This window comes from Microtus oregoni, unplaced genomic scaffold, assembly GCF_018167655.1.
Source record: "Microtus oregoni isolate MIOR12 unplaced genomic scaffold, Mior012 000001F_ref0000356, whole genome shotgun sequence".
Lineage (NCBI taxonomy): Eukaryota > Metazoa > Chordata > Mammalia > Rodentia > Cricetidae > Microtus > Microtus oregoni.
This window is the reverse complement of record NW_024543060.1, coordinates 51,380,427-51,406,201: the sequence shown is the minus strand read 5'-3', so window position 1 is coordinate 51,406,201 and position 25,775 is coordinate 51,380,427. Positions and strand designations below refer to the sequence as shown.

The 25,775-nt window shown below is 48.6% G+C and overlaps 1 protein-coding gene and 1 pseudogene across 23 annotated transcripts in view; both read left to right on the top strand.

The window, feature by feature from the left end:
• The window catches only part of Dock9 (dedicator of cytokinesis 9), a 250,834-nt gene that overhangs the window by 53,718 nt on the left and 171,341 nt on the right, over nt 1-25,775 (top strand). For 7 of the 23 annotated variants that reach the window (XM_041670065.1, XM_041670073.1, XM_041670028.1 and 4 more), the window contains exon 1: nt 6,929-7,265. The exons of 6 other annotated variants lie outside the window; for them this stretch is intronic. In XM_041670065.1, the coding sequence (XP_041525999.1) occupies nt 7,104-7,265 (162 nt within the window). In that variant the 5' untranslated portion in view covers nt 6,929-7,103. Of the gene's footprint in view, nt 1-6,926; nt 7,266-25,775 lie in introns of those variants that run through there. 10 more of the 23 variants (XM_041670018.1, XM_041670056.1, XM_041670020.1 and 7 more) reach the window with 3 other exon arrangements.
• LOC121464882 lies at nt 18,149-18,313 on the top strand (annotated as a pseudogene).

Sequence of the window (25,775 nt, the reverse complement as noted above, 5' to 3'; positions counted from 1 at the left end):
CCGGGTGCTCAGAGAGGTGCTGAGGCCAACAACTGTGCTGCTGCTTTGCTTGCATCTTGCAGTTGACACAGGCTCAGCATTTCTGGATTTATGGGTTTCTCTATAAAGATCTGAGCTCCCTTAGTAGCCGTGAGATTCGCTCTGCGACCTCTCATAACAGTAATTGGAGTCTGGCTGCTCCTGGCGTCTCCCAGCGCTGAGGGGTTAATGGATCCCTAGAACTCAGTTGCTTCGTTCTTTATAGCTCTCAAAGGAAGTGGCCCGAGTCGTCTGTCCTTGAGTCAGAACTTGAAGCCTCAGCTCCCCTTTCTCTGCGAGGATGCCTGTGCAAAGGGCTGTTCCCAGGAGGCCCACACTGAGGGAAAAGAGGGAATAAACCCAACGAAGCTTGTTTCTCTAACGTCTCTGCCCTTTATGAGGGAGAGAGGACTCGAGAAGACTAGGGTGTCCTGTCCTTACACGCACTGTTTCTTGGTTTTCTTCAAGCATCTCAGCCATACCTCACAAATCTCGCAGTCAGCTCCTCACGGGAGCGGAGCCATGCAATCTCCTCGTGCCTGGCTTATCTCGGTACAGCATCCTCAGCTCTCACTGGTGCTGAGCCTCTTTGCAAGTTTTCATTTTAAGATTACATCTTATGTTGTTTAAAAGATAGGCTTTGACAGAATTCCGTCTAGGCTTCCTCATCTCCAAAATAGACAAGAGGTCTAGTCTAGATAGATGACGTCTCCGTTTGAAGTGCACGAGCATCAGTTGATGCTTTGAGATTTTCTCCTCAGCTGCTTTATCTAGATTTCCTAGGAGAGGAGTAAGGAAATCTTCCAAGCAAACGGATTTGACTTTTAGAAGACATTTAAAACAAGACGTTGGCAAGGAGCGTGCCGCAGATGGTAAGTACGACTCCAGACGATCAGCTTTGGGGGAGCTCTGCACTTGGGTCACGCCTGCCGTGGGCGCTGGCTGCACTCCGGAGCTTCTGTGACCGCCCATGAGGTCGGCAGAGCTCAGCCAGAACAGACAGTCCTTAGGCTTTCTGGTGGCTCGTTGGTCCCAGAACCCCTTACCCTGAGCAGCGTGCAAAACCTGTTCAGCTCACCCAGGGAAGAAAGCTGCATCAAATCACAGCAAGTCCCTTGAAGCGTAGAGCTAGGGGCGCCAGCTGTGCTTGTGAACATGTCTCCTGTTACCGGATTTGGACAGAGAAGGTGCTGCTCTTCTCCCATTTCGGTAGCGGCTATCTTAGGACACAACCCACTCTGAGAGTCCCTCTGCAGTAACAGGACAAATGCCCCACCTAACCATACCCTACTGAGCACACCAGCTCCCTCAAGAGGGTGACAGAAGGCACGTCAACCTCACTCCAGGACAAGCCCCATGCCCAGGAATAGCTGGTCAGCACAAGATGGACCTTGTGTGTTGTAGAAAGCCTGTTAGTTCGTCCCGGCTGCTCAGCCCCGAATAATCACACAGAAGCCATATTATTTGCAATACTGTTTGGCCAATAGCTTAAGTGTATTTCTGGCTAACTCACCTTAAATTAACCCATCTCCATTCATCTGTATATTGCCACGAGGCTGTGGCTTACCCGGTAAAGTTCTGGAGTCTGTCTCTGGCAGGGCTACATGGCTTCTCTCAACCCTCCTTCATTCTCCCAGAATTCAGTTTAGTTTTCCCCGCCTAGCTCTAGTCTTTTACCCTATCACAGGCCAAGACAGTTTCTTTATTAATCAATGGTATTATTCACAGCATACAGAGGGGAATCCCACATACCTGTACTTTTTGTGTGTGCTTTTTATGTTTTTGTTGTTGTTTTTTTTGGTCTTACTGGTGTGTGTTTGTTTATTTGACCTTTATTTTTTGTTTCATTTATTTTTATTTTTTGAGAGAGCAAGTGAGAGAAAACATTAAGTTGGGTGGGTAGTGAGAGAGGTGGGGATGATCTGGGAGGTGTATGTGTATGGAAAGAATGTGATCAATATATACTGTATGTAATATATACTCTATGTAAGAATTTTTTTTAGGCCAGGCAGTGGTGTTGCACACCTTTAATCCTAGCACTTGGGAGGCAGAGGCAGGTGAATCCTTGTGAATTTGAGGCCAGCCTGGTCTACAAGAGCTAGTTCCAGGACAGCTAGGACTATTATACAGGGAAATCCTGTCTCCAAAAAAAAAAAAAAAGAAAAGAATTTTTTTTATTTAAAAAAATTTTAATGCGTCTTTCTTAGGGGAAGAAAACAGGGGGTCCTGGGGTAGGTGAGATAGCAAGGAGAGGTCTCTGGCTTGGGATTTTTTGGTAAACATCTGGGGTTGAAGGGTCCTTACACTGTTTAATTTCTTACTGGTGTCAAAGATTCACCTGGACCTTCCTGTCAGCTTGCCCAGATGGGGCCTGGAACAGAAATGAAATTCAGGTGCGCTTATATTCAGTGTAGAAGTCATTCTAAGCACGAGTCATTTTATTAGGATAGGCATAGACTGTGGGTCAGGTGTGGACCGTGGGTCAGGCGTGGACTGTCGGTCAGGTGTGAACCGTGGGTCAGTCAGGGACCGAGGGTTGGGCGTGGACAGTGGGTCGTGCGGGGACTGTGGGTCAGTCAGGGACCCTGGGTCAGGCAGGGACCGTGGGTCAGGCGTGGACAGTGGGTCAGGCGGGGACCGTGGGTCAGGCGGAGACCGTGGGTCAGGTGTGGACTATGGAGTCAGGCGTGGACTGTGGGTCAGGTGTGGACCGTGGGTCAGTCAGGGACCGAGGGTTGGGCGTGGACAGTGGGTCGTGCGGGGACTGTGGGTCAGTCAGGGACCCTGGGTCAGGCAGGGACCGTGGGTCAGGCGTGGACTGTCGGTCAGGTGTGAACCGTGGGTCAGTCAGGGACCGAGGGTTGGGCGTGGACAGTGGGTCGTGCGGGGACTGTGGGTCAGTCAGGGACCCTGGGTCAGGCAGGGACCGTGGGTCAGGCGTGGACAGTGGGTCAGGCGGAGACCGTGGGTCAGGTGTGGACTATGGAGTCAGGCGTGGACTGTGGGTCAGGTGTGAACCGTGGGTCAGTCAGGGACCGAGGGTTGGGCGTGGACAGTGGGTCGTGCGGGACTGTGGGTCAGTCAGGGACCCTGGGTTAGGCAGGGACCGTGGGTCAGGCGTGGACAGTGGGTCAGGCGGGGACAGTGGGTCAGGCAGAGACCGTGGGTCAGGTGTGGACTATGGAGTCAGGCGTGGACTGTGGGTCAAGTGTGGACCGTGGGTCAGGCGTGGACTGTGAGTCAGGCGTGGACCGTGGGTCAGTCAGGGACGTGGGTCGGGCGTGGACAGTGGGTCGTGCGGGGACCGTGGGTCAGTCAGGGACCCTGGGTCAGGCGGGGACCGTGGGTCAGGTGTGGACTATGGGGTCAGGCGTGGACTGGGGGTCAGGTGTGGACTATGGGGTCAGGCGTGGACTGGGGGTCAGGCAAAGGCCGTGGGTCAGGTGTGGACTGTGGGGTCAGGTCCTGCTCCCCAGCCCTGGGGAGGTAAGCACAAGTCCCGCCCATCTTTCCTTCCTCCCTTCTTTCTCATGTATAGTTTAGAGTGGTTCCACAGTCATAATGCTCCTGCCTCAGTCTTTGTTGGGTGTGTTGTACACTCAGCTGTATTTCCTGTCTCTGTGGATTGCTCTTGGCTGTTTAAGTGGAATTACATGTGCAAGTCCTTTTCTGGTTGGCTTATTTCACTTAGCACAGTGTTTTTTTTGGATCTGTTCACGTGGCATGCATTGGTACTTTGTTTCTTTGTCTTTGAGGGGATGTGTATGTGTAATGTGTATGTGCTAGATATATATGTATTTGCACAAGCACACTCCATGTGTGCAGTGCCTGTGAAAACCAGTAGGGCAGAGAGAACATCAGATCCCTTGGAACTGGAGTTACAGATGGTTGTGAGCTGTCATGTAGGTGTTGGGATTTGAACCTGGATCCTCTGGAAGAGCATCTTGTATTCTTAACCCCTGAGCAATCTCTACAACTCTTAAGCAAGGGTTTGATTTATTATTATCATTATTATTATTATTATTATTATTATTATTATTATTACTATTATTATTTTCAATATAGGCCCTTGCTGTGTAACCCAGGCTGGCCTGGAACTTACTGTGAGCTCAGTGAGATCTCAATTTCCATATCCTCTTGAGTGCTGGGATAATAGGCATTTGTCATGCCTGACTATTGACATGGGGTTTAAGAGAAAATTCAATAGAACAAAATATACCAACAGCTTAAAACTGGCTTGCTTATAATTTATAATCCATTGTGAAGTTCAAATATAAGCTTTATATTTTCAAACATAATCTTTTGCATCTTAAGGGGGCTCTTGTTTCTGTACCTAGGCTATCCAAAATTGACAAAACAGATAAATTAAAATCTCTCGGTGTCGTTTCTGTTTCTACTCAATGTGTGACGGAAAGCAAACTTGGGAGACAATTTGATGGAGGAAGGTCATTGGCTAATAAAGGAACTGCCCTGGCCCATTTTATTGGTTAGAGGATAGGTGGGAGGAGTAGACAGAACAGAACTCTGGGAGGAAGAGGAAGTGAGGTCAGACTCCACAGCTCTGCTCTCCGGAGCAGACGCCTCAGCAGAGACGCCGTGCTCCTGGCTCCTGGGCAGACGCACGCTATGAAGCTCCGACCCAGGATGGACATAGGCTAGAATCTCCCCGGTAAGCGCACCTTGGGGTGCTACACACAGATGATTAGAAATGGGCTAAATTAATATGTGAGAATTAGCCTAGAAGAGAATGGGCCAAGCAGTGATTAAAAGAATACAGTGTCCGTGTAATTATTTTGGGGCATAAGCTAGCCGGGCAGGCGGCTGGGGTGTTGGGGACGCAGCCCCGCCGCCACCCTTATTACTACAACAATTTACATCATAATTCTCATGTCCAGTGCTTCAGTCTCCAGCATTGTGTGTGATGAATTCCCATGACGTTTGCCTGCGTGCTGCAGTCTCTCGCGAAGACTTGGATCTTCTGATGTCAGGTGGTTACACAGTCTCAAATCTTAGGTTTTTTGTGCACATGAGTAAGCCTGGTTGAATGTGTTTATGTACACATGTGTGTTGCCATGAGACCGGCCTTCAGTAGCTCAGGATTTGATGGGGATTCATGGAGTCAGCAAACTAACCACTCAATTGACGTTTCTGTCAGAGGAGTAAAATTTAATTCAATAATTTTACTCTTTGTCTTACAAAAGATCTCAAAAGACCCCTTAGGGTTTCTGTGCTGTGGAGACACTATGACCATGGCAGCTCTTATAAAGAAGACATTTAATGGTTCAGCCAGCTGTCCTAGTTCTTGTTTCTTGACCTCAACGAGTCCCTCGCTCAACTACATGACTTTCTAAATTTTAAATTTCCCCCCAAGATTTTCTACCTCAAAGCCATTGACAAAAACACCCTAACCCAGCCTTGCTAACAACTCTGCATGTCTAAATTCTTTCTAAGGGTGTTGGTGGAATCATTAGTCTGCTCCAGCAGCAGTGCTTGGAAAAACCTAATTACCGTAAGTACCAGTAACACTGCACACTGTGTGTGCTAGACACCCCATGGGAGTTTTCATACAACATATGGGATCTCATCTCCTTCCTTATCCTCCGCAACAGAGCACTCGCCTCCTGAGCATCCCCAGCCCCTGCTCACGCCAGCCTTATCCACAGTGCCGTTGCTCTGTGCGTGTGGCTGTACCTGCATCCCTTTAGTGACTATTTAGATAGTTTTTTTTGTACGAATGCCAGAGAGAGAACCAGTAGGTTTTGCTTTTCTTTGCCAACCTGGTGGCTAAACAAGACCATGTGACAGGGCCGTGTTCACTATAATTCCCTTTACGACATCACATGGCTCTCTGTTACTTCCCCCAGGTACTCAATCATTATCCTTCAATGTTGGTTAGCTTTGAGATCTATGCATGGAAATGGCTGTCTAGCTCAGGAATATTGGACAGCTCTGAAAGGAATGGCAGCCTTGTTCTGGACACGTGTTGTAAGCGAGAGGCTTCCCCCACATGCCAATAGGGAAATGACAGGAGTCTACTTAGTATGTCCACGAAGAACTTAGCTGCTAGCCCTTCCTTGAGAGTCACGTGCTATACTGGAGTGTCACTGAGTTGATCTGTAGTGGAAGGACCGGTGTTATTGATTGTGAATGGGACTGCAGCAGTACCTGCCTTAGCAGACTGTAGAACGCTGCTTTAGAGGCACACGGCCAGCCAGAAGGGGCAGCTCTCTGCCCGTGTTCCTCTTAGGATCTTCGAGTACCAGGGGTGGGGGGATCCTCCTAAGCAGCACGGGCTTGGTTAGTCCAGGTGATGAGCGGAGGTAGGCGGAAGTCAGGATCACACAGCCATGCATGTTCTCTCGTGCTTTGCTGCCAGCAGGCTGTTAGCCGTGCGCCTAAACGGTTGTTTGAAGTGTGCTTACATGTGTTTCCATGGCAGCGGTCCGCTCAGCGTTTTTCACTTGTTTTTAGACCGTCTTTCCCCCTTCCCTCTGGCTCCCCTGTTTCCTCATTGATGTAAGATTAAACAAGCAGCATATTTAGGTCAAGGAGAGAGATGTTTGCTAATAGAGATGCTAGGCGCAGCGTTCTGGGAGAGTGATTTCTAGCAGCACAGAATCCTTTGTGGTTCCGCAGCAGCTTCTGCAGCAGGGTGGCTGTTTGGCACCAGCTCTTTCATTTTGGGCAGGTTCTGAGACTCAGAGCAATCCCAGGCAGATGCGGCGAACCAGCACTCTCCCACCAAGCCGAGGTTAATCTGCACATTTATCCTCCGTATAGCAGTGAAGCAGCGCCCTGGAAAAAACGCTACTTTCACGGTCTTGCTACATCTGAGGTGTGTCATCCTGCTTTTGCACCGCCCACCCTTCCCGTTTTACACGGGGAGCCTGGATTTTTTTTTTTTTCGTCAGACTGTTGGACAAGAACGGATTCTAGTGTGACAGCTTGGCACTTCCCTTCTGTTCGGTGCCGGTAGCTGCTTGTCATGAAGATGGTACAGTGGGAACCTGCGTCTGAAGAGCCAAGGAAGCTGATGTGGAGATGGAGTAGAGATTGTTAGACATCTGAACGTCCACACCTTGGGGATGGGTTGCACCACCAGTGTGATTCTCTTCAAAGGCATCCGCACCGTTTTCGAGAGGAACTGTGCCTACATGTGCAAGCAGCAAGGGGAAAGTAATGCCCTTGAATATCCAGCATACAATTGGTCCAGAGAAGACTCAGAAGTATTGATCTCCTCCTGCCTGGTAAAATGCCATCTCGTTTAATTAACAAGTGCTTAACGGTGGTGGGATAAAGCTGGTCTTTAGTGGCAAAGCAGCTCTCATCCATTTTCCATGTGCTTACGCGTGTCTGTATATGTAAATGTGCACATACTGTAAATGGGTAACCAGGAATCTTAGATTTACAATTTGAAGCATTTATTTGTGTGTGGGAGGCTGTGAAGATAAGCATAGACAGAGGCAATGTTTTATGAAACTAGTTCTCTAAGGCAGTTGACAGGCTTCTGGGGGCTTGGTCTGGTCTTAGCAATGATAGGTAGAAAAGGACATGCCGAGACATTCCCATGCTGACCCCCTTTCCCGGTGATGGTGAATTATTCAGTCTCCTTATATCTCAGCCTTTCCCTTGGCTTGCCTTGCTAATGCCTGTGGTCAGCGCTCTCATTCAGGGGATGTAAAATGGATCGTGAAAGAAAACTGTGCTGGACATGAGACAAATATTTATAGTATTATTTTCTTAAAACTCAACTCCGATGTTTATGGTTGGAGGGTCGTGAGAAAACGCCGGGCTTGACCCGTCCCTTCTGTGTTCTGTCCTTGCTTGAAGGGGTGTCAAGTCACAGATGGGTGTGCCTCTCGGTGACCTCCCCTTCCACAGCAGGCTGCGAGGAAGCACATATCGGCCGCCCCCTCTCTCAGAATGCCTTGCCATTTCCCCGTCTGTTCCAACTGCAGTTTTTTTGTCAAGATGACTGGGGACAAGTGTGTGTGAGAATTTGTGTGTGAGCCTTGCTGGCAGTTCCTCGGTAGGGCGAGGCACACAGAAAGGCAGGGATGCTTCAGCACCGGTGACTGCCATCTGAGCTTGAGGAGGGGGCGTTGTGCACCCTAGACGCACCTAGGGATTGGGTCTGCGGGAGCCCAAGGAGAGGGTGCGTTTTGTGGAGGGACTTATGTGATGAGCGCTCAGAAGACTCAAGAGGAAGGAGGGAGAGCATCAGATGAGATAGAAGTCAGAGCAGTGTGGAAGTCAGTGTTATATTTGGTAGGGACTGTAAGCGGTGCTATGTTAACTGTTGAGTATTTTAAGCTCTGCTGTATTTTGAAATATCCTCTGGAGAATAACAGATTAGACGGGCAAGCCCATTACAACGCTCTACCCCATCACCTGCCCCTAGCCAGCAAGCTGCTTAGGACCTTAGCTGCTCCCACCTTGTGCCCTAGGCTTATGCTTCTTGGGCCAGACAGGGTTGTCTTTGGTTTACCTGTCTTGAGGAGACCCCTCCTGCTTTTCTTCTCATTTGATTGCACAAGACAGTAGTAATCTGCCTTGGGCGTTGTCAGACCTCAAGGCCTGGGTTTCTGACACACAGTTCCTATACCATGTGGGCCACAGCTACCATGTGGGTCACTGTTGGCCGTCAAGATGCTGCTGGGTACAGTGACTGCTCTTCCAGCTCTGTCCGTGCTCCCGGCTCTGTCCGTGCTCTCGGATTCCCTTTGCACACATCAGGGGAGTCAGTCTTTGGACATGAAGGTCAGACCATGGTACCTCCCTGTGCTTACAACCCTCCAATGCAGAACGCACACGGAGGTTTCCACACTGGGACTTCCTCCTTTCCACCTGTCACTGTCCCCTTGTCTTTCTCGTGTGCCACCTCACTCTGGCTCTTGAGGCTTCCTGGGACGCTGCCATGTAGGCCTTGTGTGGCTCATGCCTGTACTCCCCCAGGTTTTTGTTCAGCTCTTCCTTCTCAGTTAGTCACCCATAAATGCCCAGTGTGAGCCCTCAGCCCCCCAGCAAACCCATTGTCACTCCCTTGGGTCACCTCCATGTAAAGGCCATCTGATCTCATCTTCAGATCATATGGGTCCTTGTTAGGGTCCCCAGCTTTGGGAAGCTGCCTCCCTTATCCGTAGCCCTGGCAATGCCTCCATCTGTGACTCTGCCTGAAGCGTCAGCAGGTGACAACCGAACTTCACCTTCCCTAAGAGCGCCTCTCCACTCTAACCTCTCAATGTGTCCTTGTTGGAGGGCATGTTTGTGTTGGGATGGGCTGAAGACTTGAGGCCCCCCCTGTCCTAGAGACTAGGTATCCCAGCAGCTGCCCAGCAGCCAGAGAGCCTCATGCCTGCACCGCTTCATTTTGGTCTTCGTGTAATTTCTCCCTCTGAACCAAATTTTGCGCCTTTCTCCCATCCTGTACTGATGCTCAATGTGACAGTGATGCTCACTGTTAAGGATGGGTGATGATGAGTCTGGCTTGGGTCTGGGTCAACGGGAGGCAGCGGAGTACATCAAGGTGACTCTGGAAGAGATGGCTCCGTGGTTCAAAGCGCTTGCTGCTCTTACAGAGGACCAGAGTCCGGTTCTCAGCACACACCTTGTGGCTCACAACTGACTGTAATTCCGGCTCCAGGGGCTCTGAGACCCTCTCCTGGCCTGCATAAACATCCACATACACATGTACATACTTGTACATAGACACACATACATATATACACTGATGAAATGTAAGCTTTTTAAAGATCGTGGTTCTGGAGCCAGCCGTCAGCTTTTAAAGCCCACACTCATTACTTAGTATCTGTGCGACTGTGGGCAGCTCGCTTCCGCTTTCTGCTCCTCTTTCTCATCTGCTAAATGTAGATAAAATGGGACTTAACCCAGGGATATTAAATGAGTGAATTGTCCAAGTCTCTCAGGACATTGTCTGCATCATAAATAAGTACTAATTGTGATTGCATTGTGCTGTTTTGTTTTGGCTTTTGCCGCCGCCTCCTCCTCCTCCTCCTCCTCCTCCTCCTCCTCCTCCTCCTCCTCCTCCTCCTCTCTTTCTTTCTTTCTTTCTTTCTTCTTATCTTCTTTATGGCAAACCTTGAAAGAAATTTCTTCTCCCCATATTCTGAGTAACAGCGTAAGAGCGTATGTGTGTACGTGCATGCGTACGTGCGTGCGGTTTTGAGACGGGGTCTCTCTAGCTGGCCTGGGACTTGCTTTCTCACAGATCAACAGCCTCAGCCTCCTGAGTGCCATTTTAAAGGCATGCAGCGCCATTTCAAGCGCCTTATTTTTTTTGAGCTGGGGTCTCACTGTGTAGCTCTGACTGGCTTGAAACTCCGTGTAGACCAGGCTGGTCTCAGATTCACAGAGACCCATGTGCCTTTGCTTCTTGAGTGCAGAGATTAAATGAAGGATTCACCACTCCTGGCTGCTTTTTAAAGGTTTTTGATTGGATCCAAGCTGAGAGGGTTTCACACTCCCGAGAGACCTTTGACCATCGCTGCTCTGACAGGTGGGGCCATCAGAAGGGTTCTTAAATTGTTAAGTCTCGCTTGTTATTTCCTGGTTGTCATTTATGTTAATATGCTTTGTCCCGCCTGCTTATTTTGTTTTTATTGTGTGCGAGTCATTTTTTGGACTAAGGCAGCATGTAAATTAGCAAGCAGAGCACTGTATAGTGATGAAAAAGCCTCTCCGTGACCATTAGGGAGGACTCTCCAGATCATCGGGGAGGACTCTCCGTGACCATTAGGGAGGACTCTCCACAATCATTGGGGAGGACTCTCCGTGATCATCGGGGAGGATTCTCGGTGATCACCAGGGAGGAATCTCTGTGACCATAAGGGAGGACTCTCCGTGATCACCAGGGAGGAATCTCTGTGACCATAGGGAGGACTCTCCATGATCATCAGGGAGGACTCTCCGTGATCACCAGGGAGGAATCTCTGTGACCATTAGGGAGGACTCTCCAGATCATTGGGGAGGACTCTCCGTGATCACCAGGGAGGACTCTCCGTGACCATTAGGGAGGACTCTCCAGATCATTGGGGAGAACTCTCCATGATCACCAGGGAGGATTCTTGGTGATCACTAGGGAGGACTCTGGGGTAGAGCACAGATAATTTGAGTGTAGTCTTCAGCGTTGTAAGATGGGGGGGGGGATGTGCAGCCTCTACTGGAAAGTTCTGTTTATATTTAAACATTGAGGAATCTGTTTCATGGAGGGTGGTGCCCTAGAAATGAACTTACCTAGTAAGTGTAGGACGATTGAATTTCAGATATATCCCACTTAAATATGTATGTGTGTATGTGCATGTGTGTGGCTGCATGTGTGCAGAAGTGCCGGTGCATATGCGTGGAGACCAGTGTGCGGAGGCCAGAGAACAGCCTTGGGGTGTGTTCCTCTGGCTCTGTCTGCTTTGTTGTTTGCTTCTTGAGACAGGATCTCACACCAGTATATTTATATTTAAAACATGGTTCTTGGCATGAAACTCCGTTCCTCTGCTTCCAACTGAGCCGTCTCCCCAGCCTTATCCCATTTAAGTGTTGATTGCTGGGTCTAGCACAGTTGATGAGGAAGATTGGGGTGGGGTAGATCTCATTCTCGAGTATAGATTTTTCCTCAAGGATTTTGCTTTACAAAGTAATTTAATGAATTAGCTCACTGCATTGTGGAGTTTGTCTTGATTGCCTGTTCATGCTGGGTGCGGAGCAGCTGAGGGGCTGTCGCAGCCGATGTTTCTGGAATGTGAGGGCTGCACAGGTTCTAGCTGGCCAGGAAGCCAGCCAGTCTAAACCCTCCACAGGAGTGAAGGCTTCAACCGAAGCAAAGCGTGGTCAAGTCTACTCTCTTGGTCAGAGACAGTCCCGTTCCGCTCATGGCCCCATGGGTTATATTTTACTTCCTTTCTATAATTGTGGAAGGGTTGGAAACCTGTTGTGTTATTCTGTGGTGTATTCTGTTTCTGCTGATTATAGAGGAGAACAAGGTTGGTCAGTCAGAACCATGACTGCAGCTGCCTACTGGGGGCAGTACACAGGCAAACTGCTAACGGGCACACAGGGAGAAAACAGTGACGGTTCTCTAGTTGCTGTAGATGTATGTGTGTGTTCCTGTGTGTACGTGTGTTCCCATGTGTACATGTGTTCCTGCATGCACGTGTGTTCCTGTGTGTACGTGTGTTCCTGTGTGTACGTGTGTTCCTGCGTGCATGTGTGTTCCTGTGTGCACGTGTTTCTGTGTGCACGTGTGTTCCTGCATGTACATGTGTTCCTGTGTGCACGTGTGTTCCTCTGTGTACATGTGTTCCTGTGTATACGTGTGTCTACGTGTGTTTCTGTGTGTGCTCCTGTGTGTGTTCCTGTGTTCCTATGTGTACATGTGTTCCTGCGTGCACGTGTTTCTGTGTGCACGTGTGTTCCTGCATGTACATGTGTTCCTGTGTGCACGTGTGTTCCTCTGTGTACATGTGTTCCTGTGTATACATGTGTGTACGTGTGTTCCTGTGTGTGCTCCTGTGTGTATGTGTGTTCCTGTGTGCACGTGTGTTCCTGTGTGTGCTCCTGTGTGTATGTGTGTTCCTGTGTGCACGTGTGTTCCTGTGTGTGCTCCTGTGTGTATGTGTGTTCCTGTGTGCACGTGTGTTCCTGTGTGTGCTCCTGTGTGTATGTGTGTTCCTGTGTGCACGTGTGTTCCTGTGTGTGCTCCTGTGTGTATGTGTGTTCCTGTGTGTACGTGTGTTCCTGTGTGTACATTTGTTCCTGTGTGCATGTGTGTGTATGTGTGTTCCTGTGTGTATGTGTACTTCTGCACAAGTGGCGGCCACAGGAAGACCCTGGTGTCATTTCAGGAACACTGCACACCTCATTGGAGACAGGGTCTCATCATCAGAGCTCATCAGTAAGCACACTGGCCCTTATGTCTACCTCGTCATTACTAATTGCAAGTGCGCCTGCTGTTTTATTTGATTTCTGGGGACTAAACTCAGGTCCTTCTTGAAGGCACTTTGTTGCCTGAGTTATCGCCCCAGACCCTTGACTTTCTTTTGTTATTTATATTATTTATTATTATGTTATTTATACTCCTGTTATCTTACTGGGATAATGCAACTCTTTAATTTTTTTAAAAAATTCACAATGAATAAAATAAAGTTTTTCCTGGTTCTACTAGTATAGAATTTGCTAAGTATCTTCAGGGGATTTCTTAGTATCTAGAATTTTCTCTGAGTACTTTAGCCTCCCGGACTACATGGTCCTTCCTAATTACAAAAACCAGTATTGGCCGTGAAGGTCTTTTGACTTGTTTACTCATTTAACAACCATTTATTAACATTGGGCACTGTGCAAAGAGAACAAATTGAAGATAACCTCTCTTTGGCCACCAAGGCCCCCAGTCTTGCTTATGTGTATCTCTTTATGTTTTGGGGATATAGGGGTGCATGGGATGGGGAGCAGGCAGAACTGGTGAGTGCAAAAGTAAAGGCTGGGTTAGATTGCTTTGCTGCTCTTTCCTTAAGGCCTTTTCCTGCCCCATGTGGTGGGAGGAGCCTGTCGGCTCTCCTCTACTGGGGCCCCTGTGCTACTCCTTGGTTCCAGCGCTGGTTGCAGGACCCCTGGCAGCAAACAGTTTGTTTTCCACATTCCTTTAGTGCCTTTGCTCACAGTGCTCAGTGGGTTCTGTTCTCTGTTTAGGTCACAGCAATTTTCAAGGAGCAGTTGGCTCTCACTCTGGAGATTGTCCTGCTCAGTAGGAAATACTTCCTGGGACTATCGCAGCCCAAGGGACTTACTGCAGAGGAGGAGGAGGGGACCTGTCTCCAAGGCTTCGTCACCGTTCGTCATTTTACTTAAGAGTGGGATTTATTTATTTATTTTAATGTTTATTAAACTACGAACAGGCAGTAAACATTGGGGATTGAGCAGCCTTATGTCCACTGTACAGAGAAAACCTTGGGTTTAAATATCTCGAGGCAAAATATTTGCCACTATCATCCGTGTATATAGATCATAGATATGATGATAAGAATATGTGGAGATTGATAAGGTCCGGGTTGTCTTTCCCCACCAGATTCGGATGCCCTGTTCTCAAAGGTGGAGGCTTTGGGAGGTAGTTAGGGTTACCTGAGGCCTTTGGGTAAGAACCTAATCTCATCTATGTGGTCCTTAGAGGTGTGCAAGAATGCTCTCCTGGCGCTGGTGGTGGCTGATTAGGTTCTCTCTCTCTCTCTCTCTCTCTCTCTCACACACACACACACACACACACACACACACCTTTCTCGATGGGGACACCTATAGAAACTAAGAGGGCTGTCACCATATCTTGGCCTTTTCCATACCTTGACTGCAGACTTCCATCCTAGCCTGTGCTATTTTTTTTTTTTTATGGCCACCCAAATGTAGTCGGAGTTTCTCTGTGTCCCGGCAGCTGCTCAGAGACTTAATGTTAATTATAAATGTCTGGCCGATAGCCCAGACTTGTTTTTGGCTAGCTCACTTAAATTAACTCATTTCTTATCTCCTCTGTGTCACATGGAGGTACCTTGTTTCCACATAGCACGTTCCTTTTGCTTCTCTCTGCCTCTGCGCAGACTCCCGAGACCCCGCCCTTCTTCCCAGCGTCCTCTCTGTTTGGCTTCCTAACCTCCACCTTTTGCTTCTCTCTCTGCGTCTGCGCTTGTGACTCCCGAGACCCCGCCCCTTTCCCCAGCATCCTCTGGGGTTGGCTGTCCTGCCTAACCTCCACCTGTCCAGCAATTGGCTTGTCAGCTTTTTTATTGACCAATGAAAGTGATGCATATTTGCAGTGTCCCATGTCAGTAAGGGCATTTACATCTCGGTTCTTTATGGTGTTTCATCTTATGAACGTAACATTTTATTTCTCCTGTACTCAATATTGCATTTTTTTTTTTTTTATGATTCTAAATGTTATGGCCAACATTTTTGCAGGCTGCTCTTGGAGGAGACTTCGAAGCCTGGAAAACTTAGATCAGGGAACACTTACTTTTAAAAGGTCTTGGTGTATATTGTGGATGTTTCTGCCGAGTTTAGAATATTTCAGACAGGGGCTGGTGATAGGGCTCAACAGGTAAAGGCGCTTGCAGCCAAGCCTGATGATCCGAGCTCCATTCCCAGGACCCGCGTGGTGCAAGTTGGTAACTTAATTCTAAAAGTTGTCTTCTGACCCCCACACGCGTGCTGTGGCATGTGCTCCTGGCTCTGCCCGCCCCCAGTAATAAATGTTTACAGCTGATTCTCAAGACAAGCCAGTTTGCGCTCTCCCATTATAACCCCGAGTGGGTGGCCTTCAGTTCTGCCTTCCATTGAACTGGTGGTGGGGTTCTATGCCCAATAAACTGCAGACTTGGATTTCTGTCCGCGTGTCTGTCTGGGGCTCCACTGAGCGTTGATTTTGCCTCCGCCTCTGCTTCTGGAAGCAATACTATGAGCATTCTTCCATTTCCTAGGAGAATTCTGAAATGTTCCATTGAGGGGTTGGAATGTGTTTGTTCTGGGAGGTCTTCGCCCTTTTGGGGTTGGGATAGCTGTTTCATGGACATTCAGAGGGCGGAAGAGTGGTAGGAACCCGGAGAAGCTGAGGGTAAACAAATGAGCGAGGGATCTTTACTCCACCCCTGTCTCTTCCATAGGGTGGTTGCTCCGCATTGGTCCCTAGTGCGGAATCTTCACTCCCCCCCACCCTCCTCCTTCTTCCACCGGGTGGTCTGCTCGGCATTGGTCCCATGGCCTAAGAGGAGGGGCGCTGGCTATCTTGCTTTTTAAAAGCAACATTGTTTTTCTGTTGAGACTATGTAATTATTGTAGGAACGTCAGCGATTAGAGAGAAGAATAACCAGGAAAACAAAACTAGCCATAACCCCGAAGGTCAGAAGTCATTACTGCCCAACACCTGGTATATTGTTGTTTAACGAGTGTTCTCTGCATGTGACAATGTTAAAAGTGGGGTGATATTCTAACGTCTCTTACGTCCTTTTCAGTTCTGTTTTATTAGAAGTGATGTCTTTTGTCCAGAGCGTCTTTTAGAACCTAATTCAATGTGTACAACGCATGTCCATCCTTATGCATCTTTGCCCAGCTACTTCTGCATGTATACGTTCCTATTGTTGTGAATTAAGTTTTACATCGAAGTGCTGTGTGGCTGTGCAGTTGTTTTTGTAGGCCTGATTCATAAAAGTGAATTTATTACGGCAAGAAGGACTTTGCCTGTTTAATTATTTTTTTCGTAATTTATTTATTTTATTTCATGTGCATTAGTGTTTTGCCTGCATGTGTGTCTGTGTGAGGGTGTCAGGTCCCCTGGAACTGGAGTTACAGACAGTTGTGAGCTGCCATGTGGGTGCTGGGAATTCAACCCAGATCCTCTGGAAGAGCAGGAAAGGACTTTAGCCACTGAGCCATCCCTCCAGGAAGGAGGTTTTTTGTTTTTTTTTTGTTTTGTTTTGTTTTGTTTTTTTGGCTTAGGCAGGCTTGAATTTATAATTTGGCTAGTTAAGTGTGTAAAATGTCCCATTTTATAGTTTGTACATTTTTTTTCTCTATTTTTTTTAAAACAATCTTTCCTCATTATACATACCAATCCCCAGTTTCCTTTCCTTGCCCTCCTTCTGCTCTCCCCACCTTCCACCCTCCACCCCCACTTCTCAGAAAGGGCGAGGTTTCCCATCCAGAGTCAACAAACTGGCACCTCACTTTGAGGCAGGACCAAGGTCCTCCCCACATATCTAGGCTGAGCAAGGTATTGTACCATAGAGAATGGGCTCCAAAAAGCCAGGGATTCACTCGGGATAAATCCTGGTCCCACTGCCAGTGGCCCCAGAGACTGCCCACGCAGCACAACTGTCGCCCACATGCAGAGGACCTAGTTTGGTCCTGTGCAGGTTCCCCCGCTGTCAGTCTGGAGTCAGTGAGCTCCCACTAGCTCAGGTCAGCTCTTTCTCTGGGTGTCCCCTCATGGTCTTGACCCCTTTGCTCATATTATTGCTCCTCCCTCTCTTTAATTGGACTCTGGGAGCTCAGCCCGGTGTTAGCTGTGGATCTCTGCATCTGCTTCCATCAGTTGCTGCATGAAGGTTCTGTGATGACAGTTAAGGTAGTCATCAATCTGATTACAGGGGAACACTGCTGCTTAGGGTAATAGCTGGGGTCATCCTGTGGATGCCTGGGAATTTCCATAGTGCCACAATGGCTTCCTCATAAAGATATCTCTTTCCTTGCTCTCATCTCTGTCCTTCCCCCATCTTGGCCGTCCCGTTCCTTCATGTTCTCCTCCCAGCTCTAGGAAGGAGTTTTTTTAAAAGCCTTCCACACCCAGCACTTATGACTGATGATTGAGCAAAACCCTGTGCCCAGCAGCAGTGTTAGGCCTTAGTGTGTGGTTGTGGTAAACATTTTGGAGAGACGGATAGTACATCACTAAAACTCAAAATCACATCTATTTCAAATATCTTTATTTGTCTTTTTTTACAATTTTATTTATTTAGTTAGTTAGTCCCCCCCCCCCCCCATACAGGGTTTCCCTGTGTAACAGCCCTGACTGTCCTGAAACTCGCTCTGTAGACCAGGCTGGCCTCATACTCATAGAGCTCCCCTGCCTCTGCCTCCTGAGTGCTGGGATTAAAGGCGTGCGCCACCACTGAGTGGTGGTTATTTGTCGTTTAATTCATTTTTTAAAAAAGTTATTGCATTTATTTTGTGTGTGGGTTTGCACGCACGTGCATGCGCGCTTGCTCATGCAAACATGTGCACACATGTCAAGTGCAGTGTGAAAGTCAGGACAGTTTGCAGGCGTGGGCTCCCTTCTTCCACCGCGTGCGACCTGGGATCGGGCTCAGGTCGTCAGGCATGGTGGCAGTTGCCTTTTCCTGCCAAGCAGTCTCACCATCCCCTGTTTAATTTATTACTTGTTTCACAGTTTTGCGTATGGATGAAACGTACAGTCGTCTGTTTTCTCTGCAGCCTTTTCTATGGCTTTCATATGGAGGATTTCTTGCCTTTCTGAGGTTGGCTATCCACCCGCATTTTGATCCCAGTGTCTTTTTACATAATTGTCCATGGTGCTTTAAAACTGGCAGCGTAGTGTTACTATGACAGAGACCCATAATATTTACTAATCGCTTCTCGGCCTTTTGGCTAAGATCAAGTGTAGTATCTGTTCTTATCAGTTTAATATTTACTAATTAATATTTATTAATTACTGACTAAGAATGTTCGCTGTCTGGCCTTCACAGAAATGTGCTGACCTGTCTCCTTAGACTTCAGATATATTTCCACCCTGGTGGAGGTCCTGATTTGATCTCTCCTTCCCTCCATTTCCCTGACTCCCGTTGAGAAGCCCACCCTGCCTGTACCCATCGCTGTTCTTTCCTGTATCGTCCTGCATGCACTGGAGAAGGCAAAGTTCTTATCCAATTGCCAGCTTAGCCGCATTGCAGGAAAAAGTGGAAATTAATTTGGAAAGAAATACATCGATAGAATAAATGGGGGACTAGAGAGATGGCTCATCGGTTAAGAGCACTTTCTATTCCCGCTGAGGATCTGAGTTCGGTTCCCAGTGCCCACATAAGTCTAGTCACAGATTTCTGTAACTCAGGTTCCTGGGACTCCAACACCCTCTGGCCTCCTCGGGATTCTGCGTGAATAAAGTGTACATGTACATGTGTACACACACACACCAAATGAATCTTTTAAAAAATACTAGAATAAATAGGTTATGAAGCATACGTTGGTGAACTTAGTAATCTTTTTTTTTTTGCGGTTTATGGACAGATATATGACATGTAAGTGGTCAGATAAAGCCTGTATTGGCTGGTATTCAGGAGCTAAGTGTTAACTGAATGCATTTGTAAATTCCTTTTATGGGAAATACTCTGTTCATAAAGCAGATCACACAAGTCTTTATATGGATTTCTGGTTCCTTCTGATGAAAGAAAAATTCCATTCCAGCAGCTGCATCCTCCAGCAGCCTTGCTTTGTTTCTCCATCTTCCTGTCTTTACTAACAAAGGAATGTCAACAGAGAAGAACAGAGATGTCAGGCAGTGCCAAAGTGAAGACCGACAGACACACACAAGGATAGACCGACATAGACACACACACACACACACACACAGACACACAGGAACACACATGCACGCACGCACCTCCAATGGGGGCTCTGTCTTTACAGAGTAGATGCTGATGTCTTTCATAGCTCTGACACATTGTAAGGACAGTTAATGTCCTGACTCACCCCAATCTTCTATCTATAGTGAAGGTTCAGGAGCTTCTCTCTGTGTATGAGTGTGCATGGCTGTGTTTGTATGTGTGTCTATATGGCTTTGCCTTCAGCTTTAGTACTAAAATGTTGAATTAAAGGCTGTCTTACCATTTTTCAAATATCAGTTAACAATCAGAAACATTCTAAAGATAACCAGTGCATTTTCCAGCCGATGAAAACAGCTTAGAAAGCTAGCTCTGTTTGTGACTTACGAACCTACACGGAGGAACAATTGAGAACTAGTTGCCAGCTGAGGTTTCTTGTCTCTCACCTCTCTCCCCCTCCCTATTCTCTGGCCTTCTTTTTAGATTTTTTTTTTGAGACTGTCCTGTGTAGCTGAGGCTGGTGTTGAGCCAGCCTCTGTCTCCTAAATGCTGGGATTATATTCGTATAAACCAGGCTTTCCTCTCTTCTGGAGGACGTAGGTGATGACTGTGCTCAACCTCTGTGGGGAGAGTTTGTTTAGAAGTCCTCAACGTTCCAACCAGAGCGCTGGTCTTAGAAGTTAGTATTTCTCTGTTCTTTTATTTTTGAAGAGCTGTTGGCAGAGTGCCTCTAATCCCCCTCGCTGACCCCCGTAATTTCTCTAATTATTAAATAACCGTCGGGTGTAGACCCCCGTAATTTCCCTAATTATCCAGTAGCCACTGGGTGCTGACCCCTATAATTCTCTAATTATCAAATGGCCGCTGGATGCTGCTAAACGCAGGGTGGCCGGTTCCTGAAGGCTTGTGAGTAGACGGTTTGAGATGGAGGCCAGACTGGGTGACAGGGGAGCCCACTGGAGTCCCTGGCCAACGAGTTTAAGGAGGTCGAAAGGCAGGACCGGGCCGGTTTTAGATGAGAGCCCTGGAGGAAGCTGATGCCTCTCGGGGCTTCTAGCTTAGCGCAGTATGCGGGGCCTCATCGAGCCAGAAGACAAACGTGGAGGCACAGAAGTGACCAGAGAGCCTGCAGGAGGAGGCGGGGACAAGACCATAACGGCCTTGATTCTAGTATTTTAGAGAACCGTATACTAAAGATGATTATTACTCTTTGGAGTCGGTATCTGGCCTAGCAGCGCAGACCTCTGTGCATTGTCCTGCCGGGTTCTCCCAAGTGCTGGGATTACAGGACTGATTGCTCAGACTGCCCAGTGGCTGGTGGATTAGAGAAAGGGAAATTCTCTAATGAGATCATTCTAACAAAGAGACAGGTTACAGCGGTCTGGGTTAAAGTGGTGTCAGAGGTGGAGAGAACATGCCAGAAACTAGACAGGTAATCCAGAGGGGAAGGAAGAGAGATTATCTCTGGGCTTTTCTCCCCTCCCGTGTGTGTGTGTGTGTGTGTGTGTGTGTGTGTGTGTGTGTGTGAGAGAGAGAGAGAGAGAGAGAGAGAGAGAGAGAAGGGGGCTTACTTGCAGGCATCCCCAGGATAGCGATGTAAGGCAGATCCCAGCAGAGAGATGAGTACTGTTTCACACAGAAGCCACAGAAACCGGCGAGGCCTGGTAGAGGGTTCAGGAAGGAGTCCGTGCCATGGGAAAGGCTTAGGAGTCAGGAAAGGTCTCGGGTTTGAGTGGTCAGAGGCGTTCAGGACAGACTGCTTCGCGTGTGTAAATAGGGTGATTGTGGACTAAGTACCCAGCTTGGAGAGCTCTGGCAGAACGTAGTTAAGTCTCTTGCCTCCAATTCACCAATACCACCACCTCTGTGATTCTTTGAAATACTTCCCAAAGTATGCTGTATATCCAGTGTACTTCTGGGTACCACAGGATTTGGAGAGAGCCCCTTTGCCCTTTAGATGGGCCAAATACCATAGACAGTGGAGTCACTGATGACAGAATGAAGCTGTCGTCCCGCACTTCCTCCTCCCTCCATCAGAAAGGCTAACACTGATTCAGAGTTGACTACTTGTCCTCCTGTTCTAAGGACCTGTGCCTCTGTTTACTGTTTGAATCCTTATGGTAACACCACGGGCTGCTTACTGTGACTTCTGTAATTTTATAGACGGCGAGATCAAGGAATGGAAAAGGGCAAAGCCACCTGTGAGAAAGTCCCTCAGTGAGGAAAGTAAAAAGGCCAAGTTCAGGCCAGCGCTTGGTTCTGAACCCAGCCGGTTAGCTGCCGGAAGAGTGTGCCGTTAGTGCCATCCAGGGTGTGAAGGCAGTGTGCAATAGCTAAGTCGAGGCTTGTGGAAAAGTACATAGAAGTGGACGAATCCGGAAGCAGCTGATGGTGCGAAAAAGCCAGACAGCAGCTGAATATGAGCCCATCTTGGTCTAGTGTGGGAAACAGACGTGAAGCCAAGGAAACAGCTGTCAAATTCCACCCAGGATCAAAAGGTCTGCGTGCACCTGCTAACCTGGAGTAGCCGAAGAAGAACTCGGGTGCCGTCTGAGCCAGGCTTTGGGGGCTAAATCAAAGGCCCAGAATGTTAGGGTGCAAGAGTGGAGGAGGCCATAGGGGAAGTGGGGAGCCTGCTCTAGTGTTGCTTGAGGGCTGCTGAGAAGTTCAGGATCTGGGGACAGGACGAGCCAGGCAGAATGACAGGAACAGCCTCGCGGGCTGAACTGTTCATGTTCCAGCCTGAAGCACGCACAGCCCTGGATGGGGACTGGTCCCTTCCGTCACATCAGGCTGGGTTCTCCATCAGATAGAGACTGAGACTTGCCTAGGATAAAACCTCCAAGCTCCCCTGGAAGGTCAGCCATGTTTTAGAGCTCAGGTTTACATGACTGCTGCATGCAGGAAGTGGATGGTAGCGCCAGGTCCTCTGATGCAGAAGGTGACTGTGCTGCAGATCGGGAGGGCACACGCGTGTGCTCTGATGCAGAAGGTGGCTGTGCTGCAGATCGGAAGGGCACATGCGTGTGCTCTGCAGAAGGTGACTGTGCTGCAGATCGGAGGGCACACGCGTGTGCTCTGCAGAAGGTGACTGTGCTGCAGATCGGAAGGGCACATGCGTGTGGTTGGGTTGAGTTTGGATCCAGAGACAGATCCAGCTTGTGTAAGCCCCCTTATTTTTCCTGTTGGAATCCCTGCTTAGGAAAAAGAAAAGCATGGACACCAGATAAAGTGCAGGCCCCTGGAAGTAGCTCTGGACAAAGCCTAGGAGCTTCCCTGAGCCCTCGCCTGCCTGGCAGCAGGTATCTGGGGTACCCCAGGCTCTCCCTCTGGTGCCTCCATGCTGTGTCATGCTTGGTAGTGGTCTCATCTTCTTAGCCCTCAACTAGTAGTCAGGTTAGCCCAGGGTCTCTGTTGCTGTTTTCCTTAACGCAGAAGAAAAACCCAGAAGAAAGACCCCGGGGGCCTGGAGGGGCTGAGGGCTCACATCCCTTGTGAGGCCTGGGCTGGGCTCTTCTCTCTTCAGACCGAGGCAGGAGTGAGGAGTCTAGCAGGGAACTAGACTCTAGAGTATTGATTTATTAAATGCATCCGGGGGTTATTCTACCTAACACGCCTCCCCTAGACTAAACAGTTCCTTAACCCAATTTTAGTGGTTTATTCCAGTCAGGGAGAGGGAGGCAGGACCTAGAAACTGTGACCTCAGTCGTACTTGGGAAGTGAGTTCTGTGGCAGCAAAGCAGGGAGTGGAGAATAAATCTAGTCTGTGTGGGCGGTGCCTTGGATCTGCGGGCAGCCTGTCCTTACAGGGAGGCCGAAGCCGCGTGGCCAAGGATAGGAAACCATTCGGGAAGGTGCCGGGAGGCCCCTTGGCTTTCTCCCCCACGTGGACACCCTGGCCTTTGGAAGCTCCCCATCTCTGCCTCATCCTCTGGGTGCCACCACGGAGCACAGGTGCTCAGAGTCACCCCCACTTTCCCGTGCCTTTCTATTCCCTGACAGAACAGTTTCAGTGTGTGAATGATCTCAGCTAGACATGCTAGGGTTCATCTGTTTTTAAAAGTCACACGGCGGCAGAAATAGCTCCAGTGACTGATGGCTGCCGAAGGGCATTTGCATCTCAGAGGGGAGATCGTTAACTCGGGGTTGGTGGCACAGGAAGGGGCCCGGGAGGCTTCCTAACCGTGGAGTAAATGGAGCCTGGATTTCGCCAGACTGTGTGTCTGTCTTTGGGCTTCGTTTTGATATTGGGAGAATGATCTCAATCTAAGGAGTTTCCTCTTTAGTTTTCCTGGAATGTATTTCTAGTGGTGATGCGGGGAAGGCATAATTTTGGGTGAGTGGGCTTCTCTGGGGGTGTTTTGCCTCTTGCAAGCCTCTCTTCTGCCATGCTTGCAGGAGGGTGAGTGTGGGCATCCGGCACCTTGCTTTGGGAAGCTCTGGCTGGTGTGCTTGTGACTGAAGATACCTGCACGGGACATTGTTGCCCTCTGACATCCCAGGATCTAGTAAGAGACGACGGGAAGGTGTTGCATTCATATTCAGTGCCGTGCCCGGCTGGATCTGTGTGGAGTGTGGTTTCATGTTCAGCACACAGCATAGCAACCAAAGTGAACAAAAGGGTTTTTAAAAGGGTCTCCTCCTGTTTATCGCTAAAGTGGGCCAGTTCTCTCTCAGATTCCTGGTCAGACCTGACCATCATGTTTACAGATGAGATTTGGGGGTGGACACGGGGGGGGGGGTGGCCTTAGGCAGAGCCCTAATTGTTTTACTTCTCCCCTGCAAATCGGCACCATTGTGATACAGTTTTTCCTTTTTCTTTGTTAGATTTTGTTTTATGTGTATTACTGTTTTGCCTACATGTATGTATATGTACCGTGTGCATGGCTGATGCCCGTGAAGGCTATAAAAGGGTATGGGATCCCGTGGAGGTCAGAGGGAATGTTAGATCTCCTGGGCTGGAGTTACTGATGGTTGGGAGCCACATGTGGGTGCTGGGAACCAAATCCAGGTCCTCTGGAGGAGTGAGCTGTAAACTCTTCTTAAATGCTGAGCTCTCTCTCGCCCCCCACCCCCCTTTATTTCTAGTCCAGTGGAATTTCATGAGTTCTGTCTCCAGGAACAGAGAGGGTATGCTCTTCAATGGGAGTGAGCTGAGGCCTGGTTCCCACTTTCACTTTTCAGCCTGCCGCGTCAGCTGCCTCTCGGGCTGGGCTGTTGTCACAGAAGGGATGCAGGCTGCTGTCCAAATCAGACTCTCTTGTGACCAGTGTTGTAAAACTGGTGGAAACTCGGATCGCTTGTGCAGATGTGTGTTTATCTAAAAGAGGCTGGACCCCATCCAAAGGCAGAGCCTGCAGGAATGGTCTTAATTTTGAAATCAACCTCTAGCTACCACAGACATTTAAAACCTTATTTGTTTGCGTAAGTTTTAATCACCCTCATTCTGTTAAAAAATAAACATTAGAAAGAAGAAGAAGAGACCGAGAAGGTAAGTTTCAGGGCTGTTTTATGCTGTCTGTTGTGCAACCTCAGACGTGGAAGGCCACACAATAGATAAACTGGAAGAAAGAGAGAAGCTCAGGTGACCCCGAGATCGTGGAGGAGATCTCACTTGAGAGTTCTGTTAAGAATTTATTTTGAAAAGCAACTTAAAACTGTATTTGTTTTCCTTTTTTAAAAAAGATATTTTTAGGTGTCTTCTCCTTGGCCACTTCTCTCCCTCATGCGTGTGTGTGTGTGTGTGTGTGTGTGTTTGTGTTTGTATGCGCTCCTATGACTCAGGTTCTGAATCTTACCCACCCACCCTCTGAACACGGGAAGAATGGATGGAATGATTAGTTGGAAAGATTGTTGAACTCGGGGAATGGGTGGGTGCCAGTAGATTCGTTTCTAAAGCAGACTGTGCTCAGCTTGCCATGTCTGTGTCTTCCAGTGCATCCTTTTTATTATGAGAGGACTAGAGGGGGCCTGCGGCCTTTGTTCCTGCTCATCCAGCCATCTGTGGTGGGGCAGTTGCCATAGCAGAGCCCTGACTCTGAGGTTGCTTCCTTTTTCTCCTCCCAGGTTACGATGACTCCGCTCCTCTACCATGAGAGCCTCGGGGGGTTGTGAGCTCATGTTGATCCCACAATGCGATGTCATTATGAAGATGGTTGTGGTTGCTGTCTAGAAGGCTTTGGATTGTCCACTGTGGCAGGCAGTCTGTACCACACTGGAAAGAGCAGAGGGATTAGATAATCCAGTAGTCTTTGTGTGCCTCCACTTTGGGCTGAGTTACCAGCAGCTCTTGGAGTTCTCTTTTGGGGGCTCAGTTGGATGTGTTATCATGTGTGTTTTGAGGGGACAGGTCTAGAAAGAAGAGGTGATACCCAAGACGGTGGGTCCTGGCCCACAGCTCTTCTTCTTTGATGGAGTTTACCAAGTGCCTGGAGTTGGGAATTCATTAAAGAGTTTGGCAGCTTGGCCTGGGATTCTTCCGACACCGTGCGGATGGAAACCAAAGCCAGGGATGTCGTAAGTGCACTCGAGGGTACAAAGGGCCTCAAGTGCTCATTACATAATTGGCCACACATTTTCTGTTTGCCAGCCTCCTGCCTAGACAAGCCACCAGCCGAAATTGACGTCCAGAGGGTAAACAGAGCCTGCACCAGAGGA